Source organism: Poecilia reticulata, linkage group LG18 (genome assembly GCF_000633615.1).
Source record: "Poecilia reticulata strain Guanapo linkage group LG18, Guppy_female_1.0+MT, whole genome shotgun sequence".
Classification (NCBI taxonomy): Eukaryota; Metazoa; Chordata; class Actinopteri; order Cyprinodontiformes; family Poeciliidae; genus Poecilia; species Poecilia reticulata.
Genome location: NC_024348.1, coordinates 20,547,435 through 20,560,700, shown reverse-complemented (window position 1 = coordinate 20,560,700; position 13,266 = coordinate 20,547,435). Strand labels below are relative to the sequence as shown.

The 13,266-nt window shown below is 37.1% G+C and overlaps 2 protein-coding genes across 3 annotated transcripts in view; both read left to right on the top strand.

The window, feature by feature from the left end:
* LOC103480810 (gastrula zinc finger protein XlCGF8.2DB-like) overlaps nucleotides 1–13,266 on the top strand; it is a 78,826-nt gene that overhangs the window by 57,455 nt on the left and 8,105 nt on the right. The gene's annotated exons all lie outside the window — the stretch shown is intronic.
* LOC103480890 (zinc finger protein 271-like) overlaps nucleotides 9,040–13,266 on the top strand; it is a 14,704-nt gene continuing 10,477 nt past the window's right edge. The window contains exons 1-2 of the mRNA XM_017310398.1: nucleotides 9,040–9,323; nucleotides 11,980–13,185. Of these exons, the coding sequence (XP_017165887.1) occupies nucleotides 9,155–9,323; nucleotides 11,980–13,185 (1,375 nt within the window). The 5' untranslated portion in view covers nucleotides 9,040–9,154. The remainder of the gene's footprint in view (nucleotides 9,324–11,979; nucleotides 13,186–13,266) is intronic.

Here is a 13,266-nt window from a genome sequence, read left to right as displayed (position 1 = left end):
CAGACTTTAACTTGTCACAGGAGAATTCACACAGATGACAAGCCATTCTCTTGTGAGACATGTGGAAAAGGTTTCTCTCGAAAACATACTTTAAATTATCATATGAAAATTCATACAGGTGAGAAGCCTTTCTCTTGTGGAACCTGTGGAAAAAGTTTCTCTCGAAAAGATACTTTAAATGACCATATGAAAATTCATACAGGTGAGAAGCCATTCTCTTGTGGGACCTGTGGAAAAAGTTTTGCTCGAAAAGATTATTTAAATTTTCATATGAAAATTCACACAAGTGAGAAGCCTTTCTCATGTGAGACCTGTGGAAAGACTTTCAGGTTGAAAAGGCTATTGGTTGATCACATCAGGATTCATATGGGTGAGAAGCCTTTCTCTTGTGGGACTTGTGGAAAAAGTTTCACGCAGAAAACAGCTTTGAATGTTCATATGAGAATTCACACAGGTGAGAAACCTTTCTCATGTGGGACCTGTGGAAAACGTTTCAGGATGAAAAACCATGTACTTAGACACATAAAGATTCATATGGGCGCGAAACACTGACATGCGGTGAGGTTCATAGCTGCTGAGGCACTGACTTACGATGTGCAAATTTAGACACCATACATGTTATTTACGTACTGAAATTTAGCACATCCATACAACACTGGAGGGCAAAATGACCATTCTTTTACGTCATCCACATCTGCGCTAATTTAAGAAATATTAAATAATGAACTGTTGACAAAAGTTACAAATTGGTTATTTTTTTGTTCCCTTCCACTATAATTAATTCAGAAGTAATTACTTCACATTCATATAATTACAATAATAAACTGTTACTGTTCAAAAGAAAACTGCTGCAATACCTGGCTTGTGGTATAAAAAAAGGTGAGTATAGTACTGTTGACTGTATTGTTTAACAAAAATAAATGTTAAAAAAATAATTAAATTGTGTTGAATTGATAACATTGTTTCATCATGCAAAATAGATTTTGGATTTAAAATTCTATTAATGTGCCTTATTTTTGGTGCTTTTGTTAGGGGGGTCATTTTTGACCCGTAGTACAAAGGGAGTAAACAGAATGTTAAGATCTGGTAAGATGCTGTTCTTGAATTAGCTGCAGAAACTCCTCACAATTAACTGAAATAAAAGGCTTGGAAACATCTCTGTGTTTGTGTAATTACTTTAATACTGTGTTTCACTCACTGAAATATATTAACCTTTTATTAATGTAAAAATATTTAATATAATTGAATGTTGAGAGGAGGCTCAAAGCGCAAAATTCAAATGGGAACCAAAAATCGTTTACAGTTTCTTCAGTACAGCCAAAGTGAAACACACGGAGAGCTACGGAGCACACGAGGTATCATTAACTTTTCATAGAAGGTCGTTTGAAAACAGGTTTTGGTGTTTTAGTTAAATATTTCCATGTTTTCAGTAAAAATGTCTTCAGTTCAGCCTCGGAGAGAGTTTATGAACGAGCAGAAAACTCCTGCTGGAGAAACATTGACAGATTTTAAAGAAATCAACGTCAAGATGGAGGATCAGCGCAGACTGATGGATTTTACCAGGATACCGAAGATCATCTTACACCGGATAGGTACGAAACAACTTCACGTTTTACTGATGATGCAGGTTGAGTAAAGTTGGAGACATTAAAGAGTTGCAGACTGGTTAAGGAATGCTGAACTCAAAGAGCTTTTACACCAAACTAAAAAACACAAAGCTGAAGTATTTTTTTTTCCAATTCTAGTTCCGATTCGGGAAATGGCTAAATGACGATTGTACATAATTTTTCACTACCTTCCGTATTTTTAATCGACTCTAGTTTAAAAACTACAACACCTAGACTCTTCAAACCTTGACTGGGTTATTCTGCTGCTACAGCAGAATATTTATAACCATGTTTGATTTGTGAAACTTTAATAAAGGTTGATTTATTTATATATTTATATTGGATTCAGGTTTTTGAGCGAATCTAATAATATGTATCTGTAGATGGATATAAAGTGCTATATGAATTTAAAGAAGGGAAATGGATTTTAATGCTCAGCATTACCCATCAGATACAGTTCCCCCACTGTAAAACAGGGGGAATGGTATCTGATGGCCATATTTCAACCATCAGATACGTTCCCCCTGTTTTACAGCCCTCGAAGACCGATTTTGGACACCCCTGTTCTAACAATCAATTAATCAAATTTTATTTGTATAGCACATTTCAGCAGCAAGGAATTTCAAAGTGCTTTACATAATTAAAATAAAAACGGCATCTGACATTGAATAAACAATGATAAGAGATGGAGTGTGAGTGTGCATGGTTGTTTGTCCTGTGTGTCTCTGTGTTGCCCTGTGACAGACTGGCGACCTGTCCAGGTGACCCCACCTTTCGCCCGGAACGTTAGCTGGAGAGGCACCAGCACCTCCTGACCCCACTGAGGGACAAGGGTGTTAAGATAATGGATGGATGGTTCTAAATATTCTGCTATTAGAGCAGAATAATCCAGTCCAGGTTTGAAGAGTCTAGTTGTTGTAGTTTTTAAATTAGAGTTGAATAAAGATGCAGAAGGTAGTGAAAAATTAGGTGGAATCGCCTTTGAGCCATTCCCCGAATCGGAAGTTGGAATTGAAAACCAAATTCAGCTTCGTCTTAAAAACTCTGTAATAACAAAATTAGCTGCAGCTGTAAACATTACAGACTTAATAATGATCATCAGCGACCCGGACTATTATTCATCAAATAATATAACAATTGCAGTTTATGTGACGCCCTTATGCCTACCGAACCAGTTTAAGGAAGAACCCGGATACAGAAGACAATCTTACACCAAATACTTAGGAAACACTTTCACAGTTTACTGGTCAGACTGGTTAAACATCGTTACATCTGAAACCTGTTTAAAGAATCCGCTCATATTATAAACATTAAATATTCACTGGTGGGCTGTCAGGGCCAGCAGCTTCTTCTCTGCTAGCCCTAAGAGATTAAAAAAAAAATTGTCAAAGGTCTTATTTATATTTAACTTTATCTAGAATTAAATTTTTATTCTACAAATTAGTTGCTTATTGGTGTTATTGAGGTTTAATTCATCTCATATTGTTCTAAGAATTTAAATTACTTAGAATGATCAATTTTGACCTAGACTGTTTACTATTTATTAGAGATGTGCCGATCAGGTTTTTTCCTGCCGATACCGATCACCCATGAGGGCCAATCACCGATACCGATCACATTATTATTATTATTATTTTTATCATAAACACTATCGGTTACATTATGTGGAAAAAGGAACCATGAATTCACCTTAATTTAGACAAAAACTTGTTTTTAATAACTTTTTCCAAGAAGAAAACTWAACAAAACAGGCATTCTGCAAATTGTACTGCTATCAGTAATACTGTCTTTACCAGACTGAAAACATATGAAGGCTCTGAAGAGGCTAAATAATGCAAAGAGCCAAAATAAAACCTCCCAACTTTGGCAAAAAAATTCAAGTATAAAAGTTAACAGTCAAAGGCAAATACAGGATCCATTACAATAAACAATCCAGAGTTACTGAATGAAAACTTCCTGATAGCATGGCGGCTAGCTGATTACTGCTAGTTCTGAGTGGCTGTTTCTGACTGAGCGGAGTAATTATGCAGAACAGGGAGGAGATCGATTATTTTTTCAGAGATTATCTGTCTCATGTTAGGACAGCAAAAGTTTTAATACGTATGTAAAATAAATTTTTTTAAGTTAGATGCTGCAGCTTTAAACAGAGGTTTGGTGTGAGAGTCCAGGTGGAGCAGAAGCGGCGCTCTGTCTGTGAAATATTACTACCTGTAGCGTAGCAGCGATTCAACAGCGAGAGCAGAACCAGCGTCTTACATCGCAGCTCAGAGACTTAAATAATTTTGCGGGTTATTCGTTTAGCTTTCTGACCGTCATGCTAATCCGGGTGAGTGTTTGTAGCTGTGCGCTGCTTTACCTGCTATCTGATCTCCATATGTCTTTTTTACTGCAGTGAGCCTCGATGTAGCCAAACTCTGTCAAGTATGCCATTGTTTTTATGTCGTATTAGATTCGTTGTGTTGATGCATTTTGACGTGCTTCAATTTTCCGCCGCAACGCGCAAACTTCCCCCTTCACTCAGTGCGTTATAGTTCCACATCGCTAAGGATTTGTTGCTGCGCGTTTGCGCAGTGTGAAGGAAAGAGGAGACCAGCTGCACAGGCAGGCTGAGAAATGAGATGCAGGTGATCGGTATCGACAACAAGAGCCAATGATCACCGATCATGCACTCTTTCACGGAAATTGGCTGATTTTGATCGGTGACCGATCGATCGGCTCACCTCTACTATTTATCATATAATATTGAAGTTACAATTTGTGATCTGTCACAGCCTTATCTTTACTCGTACTGGTTAAAGATTGTTTAAAATAATAAATTTGTATTATTTCGTGTATCTTCTGCTTGCTATTACTTGGCTTCTTTCTATGTCAAATTAGACAATAAATGGCTAATTATATAAATCAGTTTAAGAGACAGATTAGAAGAATACTGCTTATGGTTGGCAAACATAGATGCTTTGTGACTTTTTAAAAAAAAAAAGTTGATTCCTGATTAAAAATTTTATGCTCCTTTGTTGGTAAGAAGCTCAGGGGTTTTCCCAGTGTGTTACAAGTCTAGCGGTCTAAGCATTATTTGTTACATCAGTAACAGTGATGGGTTAAAGAGTCACTTTGGTGAAATGATATAAGGAGACTGAGATCAGATGTCTTTTTTTTAATTCACAAGAATGCAGTAATCATAGATCTTTGTGGTAGGTATGTAGCTTGTTGGTATGTAGATCTTTACTGATCTACATACCAACAAGTTCAGTGAACAAAGTTACAAGACATGCATAAAAGATCAAAACGTTATTTCATGGTGATACAGCAGAACTGCAACCAGGAAATTATAATAACAATAACAACATCAACAACAACAGATACTTAAATGTTTATTAATGATCTTGATTGAGTGTTAAGTTTATATTTTAATAATGTAATCACTTATTTAATGAATTGTGTATTTAAAAAATTATATCATTGTCCATTTTCACCTTTCATATTTAATATTCTAAATTGTCCAATATTCATGCCAAATATTTTCATTTCATTTTGTCATTTTCTGCATGTGCGCGGTTAACAACAATCACCCACTGTTACCAATTCTGCTGCGAATCGTAGGAAAGTAAAGCCTGAGATTTAGTCATGTATTTGACAGTTTGTGTTGAGTGTGTGTGAGTGGAGCAATGTCTGACAATATCAATGGTTGAGATTAAAAACCTTTTAATGTTTTTCTTTAGGCATTTTATGTCACTCTTTAATGTGATATATCTTGTAGCTACATGGAGGAAGACAACATTTTGTAATATTTGTCAGGAAGTCACCAAGTTAAGCTATCGCTATCTTGTTTACTCACCTGGAGGTCCATAATATCTTATTTTGACTCGCATCTAGTTCCAGTATGATCAGAAGAACCTCATTGATTGAATTAATGTTCATTCTTGTAAGATTGTAATTTTATAATAACCCAAGAAAATCCTGTTTTGATGCATCAAGGTTAAAGTGAAGGATTCCTTGTTTTGTCTTTGTGTCCAGATCTCTCACAACATTGTGCGTATAAAAAGGAGGAGGGTCTCAATGAAACAGAACCACAGAGGAACCAACTCATCTCTCATGGCTCTCCAGAAGCTGAGAACCAGGATCAGGAAGGAATCAATTCTGAAGACCCAGGAAAAAAGAGAAAGAAAAAGGAGAAATATGAGAAAACCAAACAGCAGAAAGGCAGAGCTGACACTTCAAAACAAAAGCACAAGAAAGATCACAAGGGCAAAACTTATATTCTTGTAAAATTTGTGATGAAACCTTTTCTAAAAACAGATACTTGACGGGACACATGATAACACACACAGGAGTAAAACCTTTCACATGTTCAACCTGTGGAAAAAGTTTCATGCAAAAGACTAGTTTAATAAATCACATGAGAATTCACACATGTGAGAAGTCTTTTCCTTGTGGGACTTGTGGAAAGAGTTATAACAGTAGAAGTGGGTTAACTCATCATATGAGGACTCACTCAGACTAGAAGCCTTAGGAACGAAACACCTCAGATCCATTTTGGCATCAGATCCAAAGGAAAATGTGGTCGGACGATATAAAGACCAAGTAGAAAATGTTACATTCAACAGATTGTGGCAGGTTGCTAGTGATTCACTGTGACTGTATTTACTCTTTGTGAGGCCTACTGAGGTCTACTTTTGCCTACCATCTTTTTTCCTTAATCCAGTTTTTTGTTTTACTTCTCAGTCGTTTTTGTGCTTCAGATCCCCATCAGTATCCCGTTAGATACTGAACTTAAAGAGGGCCACACATTCAGCAGAATTCATTTATGTGCATTTCAGTTTTCATGGAGTTCTGTACCATGTAGAATAATTGAGTTTAGCTTTTACATTTTGATGTTTCCATGTATGACTGAATGTTAAATACTTTACATATTAAAGCAGTGAAATGTTGTTGTTTTTCCTTAAATAGAACTATGTATGTTTGGAAAAAAATCTCAAAAATAAAATTGATCTGGTCAGATTTTAATTTAGTGCTAACCAGAGAATTCTTTATTTTCCCAAATTTTTGTCATTGGTATGCTTTGCTATGAGAAGGAAAATATATTATTAAAAAGGAATGTTTAAAAATTCATCAGTATTTTGAGCAGAATGTATTTTTTAATAAATGTTGATTTGAGTCAATATTGTTGAATGATTCAGTGATTGTCATCGTCGATAACTGTTGCCATATTTTTAAATGTCAGCTTTAAGTAAAGCATCTAAACATCCTTGCAATAACAGTAAAACATGAGGGTTTTTTTTTACACAAATTAAGATCGTTCCTTTCTTTAATATCAGAATTCAAGACAGTTTTTTCAAAAGTTCATTCATTTTGCAAAATTAAAAGTATTTCTATTAGACTGATATCATATTCTAATCTCAAATGTAATGTTTTCATTAGTTATTAATTCTGCATATTTATGAGCGTTTCATGCATCTTTCAGTTACTGTATCCAGTAACTGCAAACAATCTACACTGTTGCAGACAATGTAGATCATCTGCAACAATCTACATTGTTGTAGATCGTTGCAAACGATCTACAACAATGTAATGTGACAAAAACAAACCAGAAATGAAGAAGCTCAGAGAGGTCAGCCGGGGCAAGATTATGGAGTGATTTAAAAACAAACATAAGAATCTTAAAATTAATCCTAAAATATACCGGCAGCCAGTGAAGTGAGGCCAGGACAGGGGTCACATGTTCCCTCTTTCAAGTTCCTGTTAAAAATCGTGCAGCAGCATCTGAACCAGCTGCAGACGTGAGAGCGGCGACTGACTGACTCCCAGATAAAGTGCGTTACAATAATCAAATCTAGTCGAAATAAAAGCATGGATCACTGTTTCAAAATGCTGCCTGGAAAGAAAAGATTTCACTGCTGCCAGTCGCCTTAAATGATAAAAACTGGACTCAACCACGGCTCTTATTTGGTTGTCCAATTTAAAATCACTGTCCACCTTAAAACCAAGATCTGTAATAACAGGTTTAAAATATACCTTCAAAGGTCCCAGGTCAACAGAGGAGGACTCACAGGAACCACTGGGTCCAAACACCATCACATATTTTTATTTGATGAAGACATATGAAAACATATATCTCATTAACTACTACATAAATGCGTCAACATACTTTTACTCTTGAAACATCTGTTGTAGTGGAGCTGGACCGAGAACCACTGAAGGAAAAACATCTTCAAGAGTTCAAACACATTAAATACAGGATTTTGTTGGTTTTACCACCAAAATGAATGAACTTAAATTAGATTCTTATTTCTTACATTTGTAAAAATGGCTGAGTCAGTGATTTCTACAACAGCAGAAACAATGTAGTTGTAGTATCAGGCTCTTGTCAGCAGGTGGCAGCATGAAGGTGCTTCTCTGTCAGGCCTGCAGGGGGAGACATGATGTGGTTGTTGCTGCTGGAGGCGAATCATTCAACAGAAACTCATCACCAGTTTCTATAAACCCTCCAACTGTTTGTTCCAGTCAACAAGTTCTGATCGCCTGAAAGGTTCCCGACATATTGAGTCTGGAAAACAGAGAAACTGGACAGAACCAGATTAATGTGACACATGTTGTGAAATAGATGTTAAAGACATGGGAGTCTTGTGACATGAAGACATTTAGGTTCTGCGATGAAATCAGGTCCACAACTAATATTTTATACAGATGCAAGATGACTTGTTTCTTAGCAGGGAGGAGCTTTAGTTAAACATATTTTGTTCCTTTGAGAGGTGTCACAGTGTTTCCTCTGTTATTTAGTATTTTCACATTTTCTTGTATGTTTGTAAGTGGGTCATTAATAGCATCTCCTTCGTCAGATACTGCATATAATGATATAAATAAAATACTTTAATTGTTTTTGTGGCCTTTCATGTTTTGACTGTTACTTGGCAGCATTAACCTTTTTCACATTTAGTCAATTATTTGCAATCTTTTCAAGTCAAAACAAGAAATTTTTGTGGTCTTCTAAAATACATGTAGTTACTCAATGTTTAACTTTAAAACTGAATCACAACCTACAAAACTACAACCTGATATAATATTAGACTGTTTTACAAACTGAAAAAAATCATACTCATTTTTTGTATTATACATTCCAATATAGATCTTTTGTAAGATTAGATACAATTTAATCCCAACTCCAGGCTCACATTTCTTGAGTAATTTTTTTCACTATAAATCATTCTAATTATAAATGCCAGGCTTCCATTAGCTTCAGAAAATCCTCATAATTAACAAAAATGCTTGTAACCTTCCGTGTGGGTGTAATTACTCTAAATACTGTGTTTCACTCACTGAAATATATGAACCTTTTATTAATGTAAGATATTTAATATAATTGAAACTTGAGAGGAGGCTCAAAGCGGAACATTTAAGGCGGAACTAAAAATCATTTACAGTTTCTTCAGTACAGCCAAAGTGAAACACACGGAAAGTTACGGACCACAAAACGTGGCATTAGCTCCTTAGAGGGTAGTTTGAAAACAGGTTTGGTGTTTTAGGTAAATATTTCTGTGTTTTCAGTAAAAATGTCTTCAGTTCAGCCTCAGAGAGAGTTTATGAACGAGCAGGAAACTCCTGCTGAAGAAACATTGACAGATTTTAAAGAAATCAACGTCAAGATCGAGGAAGAGATGGAGGATCAGCGCAGATTGCTGGATTTTACCAGGATACCGAAGATCATCTTACACCGGATAGGTACGAAACACCTTCACGTTTTTCTGATTGGTCAGGTTAAAGAGAGTTAGAGACAGGTAAAGGGTCGCTGTATTTGGAAACCTGTTTAAAGAATCCGCTCAAATTGTAAATATTAAATAGAATGATCCACTTTGACCTGAAGTGTTTACTGTTCATCACAACAGCTACACGTCCATAATATTACAAACCTAGTTTGTGATTTGCAAAACATTTATTTGAATTGTTGAAACTTCAAAAATGATCAATTTAAAAACTTTTTGCATCTGGAGCACATTAGAACTGAACTCCTGTCACGTTTGCATTATTTGCTAATATTCTGACCTTTCACCTTTTCACTCCTTTTTGTCTCCAATAGCTGGAGCGACAATGAAACCTGGACGATCTAGTCCGGGTTTGAACGTCTAGTATCTTCATTTGTAAGGCAGAACAGATTAGAGACGCTGAATGTCGTGAAAATTAGATCAGTGTTGTGGCTTCTTTACACTTATATGTTGTGCATGATTATTATTCATTGAATTTAACTTGTTTGTGCATAATTACAAAAAAGTGAAGTGAAGTGAAACATAAGAAAAAAATTAATTTTGTGAGAGGAAGTTTTTTATTTTGAAGAATGCTTAACAGGATACAGTTTTGTCTTTTGTCACTATCTTGCCTTTTGTTGATTTCAGTTGCTAGATTACGAATAGTTGTTGCTGGTATTTGTTCAGTAAAGAGTAAAGAGATCTTGGCCTGCGCTATGATTGACGAAGCTTTCGTTCTGTAATAATCTCCCTTCAGTTATTTCCAAATCAGAAGCTGCAATCGAAAGCCATCTTCAGGAGGGACACGGAGAATAGAGATTTTTATTATTATCCAAGCTTGGAAGCTGGTTGGAAGGACAGAACAGAAACGACTGATGTAGAAAGTGAGCTTTAGCTTAAAGTGATCCCACATTTTGACACTTTGTCTCTTTCTTGGCAGAGCTTCTGCTGGCCTCTGGTCGTCACACTCCTAAGATGCTTAGCATTCCTTATTGGCAGAAGTGAGAGCGTTGTGCAACACAAACATCCAGCCAAAACCCATTGAGCTCCATAATAATAGAATAATTAAACTTTTTTTTTACATGAACATAATTAGCCTGAGATATAACACAGATGAAATGATGGTAGAAATGCTAGAGTTCCTCTGTAATTAAATAAATTCACCAAAACGTAGCAAAACATTGGGCTCCATTCGCTGCTCTGTGCTTCATGCTGTCACAGTTGCTTAGCAACACAAGTTACACTGAAGTTGGGGTGTGAACAACTGGTGAAGGTTGGACCCGTCCGAATTCAGAGCTGCTGACTCCTGGAACTCGTGTCCAGGTCCTTGAACGATGCTGGTGTTCTGTCAGATTGTCATACATGTAGCACAAACTGACGTATACGGTGTGATCACCACATGTACCACATATAAGCCTGGCGGCCCGCCATGCTTTACTCGACATGAAATTGAAGAGCTACTAAAGCCGCATTAGCAGCATTGAATTAAATCGCAGTTTTAATACAAAAACACAGTGGAGTGCCTCGGCGCCCCGACCATCGGGCTTGGGAAGTTTTCTGGGGGAAACCCTGCAGTCTATCCACCTCTGTTGGAGAAAAACTGTGAAAAAAAAACTGTGAAAAAAAATTCCCCCAGAAAACTTGCTAAGCCCGGTGGTCGGGGCGTTGAGGCGGTCCACCGTGTTTTTGTATTAAAAGATAATAAGTTGACAAGAAATGTAAAAGTATTACTGTGTAATTATATGTTACGGGAAAAAATCTCCAGTGAAATGCTATTTAAACCCACAACTAGTCTAAAAACAACAAATTTTCACTTCTGTTTACTCCAAATTAAGTCAGCGGCTCCAAATAATACAAAAAAAACCCCTAAAATAATATAAAATCAGCGTGATGAGTGACTCTGAGGAGAGCGTTGAAGCTCCTCACCGGGCTGAACCTGCATGATCAGGTTAGCTCAGGTTAATTATCCACAAACACTCCGGCCAACCGGGACCACAGACATAAACTTTACAAGGAAGACAGACAGAGAGCTACACGCTGGGCAGCGTGTTGAGATGTAAAGTTTGTTCTCAAAGATAGATCATTCTCACCACTCCATAACGCGACCTCTGAATTTGCTACAAGTTATTCCTACGGTTCACACAGAGCTGCGCAACCAGAGCTAACGCGGCGGGTTTTCAACTCTTACCTAGAGTTCTCCAAAGGATCATAATTCCTCACAGTAGGTTTATGTAAATATCCATACAGGTCAGCCTGTGTCCAGTATGAGTGAAAGGAGGCGCGCGTGATTCGCGCTGAGGTAAAGCAGCGGCAGCGCGCGAGGCAAAGCGCAAAGGCGCCAGCTGTGTGATTGGTCCGCACACTGTCAGGTTTAAATGCATTTACCTATCTATTATAAGCCTATCCTTCAGGAATAAATCTGACGCTTTAAAGACGCTTGCAGCCCGGCTTTAAAAAAATAAATAAAAGATTTTTTTTTTTCCCTAGAAATGTAAACAAGCAACGCTTAGCCTGGCGGCCAGGCTAGTGAAGCATGGCGGGCCGCCAGGCTTATAATACACTGGGGGAAACCTTGAAAGTGAAGGAATCATTTTCTTACTCGTATTTAAAAGCTTTTGTTTTGTCTTTTTGTGCAGATCTCYCACAGTGCTGGGTGTGTAAAGAGGAGGAGGTTCTGAATGAATTCAGCTACCAGGACAGGAAGTCCAGTTCABATAAAGAAGAACCAGAACATSAMRAGTTCAAAGAGGAAGAGAAGCCACTCTGCATCAGTCAGGATGAAGAGCAGCTTGTGGTGAAASAGGAGACTGATGACATTTTGGTGAATCCTCCTAATGTGCAAAGAATCCACAATGAATCAGAACCACAGAGGAACCAACTCATCTCTCATGGTTCTGCTGAGGATGAGAACCAGGATCAGGAAGGAAGCAATTCTGAGGACCCAGGAAAAAAGAGAGACAAAGAACAGAAACAAAAGGAGAAATATGAGAAAACCAAACAGCAGAAAGGCAGAACTGACACTGAAAAACAAAAGCACAAGAAAGCTCACCCAGGGCAAAAATCATATTCTTGTAAAATTTGTGATAAAACCTTTTCTAAATACAGATACTTGAGTCACATGATAACTCACACAGGACAAAAGCCTTTCACATGTTCAACCTGTGGAAAAAATGTTAGGCAAAAGGCTGGTTTAGTTTTTCACATGAGAATTCACACAAGTGAGAAACCTTTCTCCTGTGGAATCTGTGGAAAAGGTTTCTCTCAAAAAAGCAATTTAAATGTTCACTTGAGAATTCATACAGGTGAGAAGCCTTTCTCTTGTGGAAACTGTGGAAAGAAATATAGTGAAAAAAGGGCTTTAACTGGTCACATGACAATTCACACGGGCCAGATGCCTTTCTCTTGTAGAAACTGTGGAAAGAGATATAGTGATAAAAGGGCTTTAAATCGTCACATGACAATTCACATGGCCCAGAAGCTTTTCTCTTGTAGGACCTGTGGAAAAAGTTTCTCTCGAAAAGACACTTTAAATGATCATATAAAAGTTCATACAGGTGAGAAGCCTTTTTCCTGTGGGACCTGTGGAAAGTGTTGGAGTGAAAGAAGGACTTTAAATCGTCACATGAGAATTCACACAGGTGAGAAGCCTTTCTCTTGTGGGAACTGTGGAAAAAGTTTCTCTCGAAAAGAACATTTAAATGATCATTTAAAAGTTCACACAGGTGAGAAGCCTTTTTCCTGTGGGACCTGTGCAAAGAGTTACAGTGAAAGAAAGACTTTAACTCATCACATGAGAATTCACACAGGTGAGAAACCTTTCTCATGTGGGAACTGTGGAAAAAGTTTCTCTCTAAAAGAACATTTAAATGATCATTTGAAAGGTCACACAGGGGAGAAACCTTTCTCATGTGGAACCTGTGGAA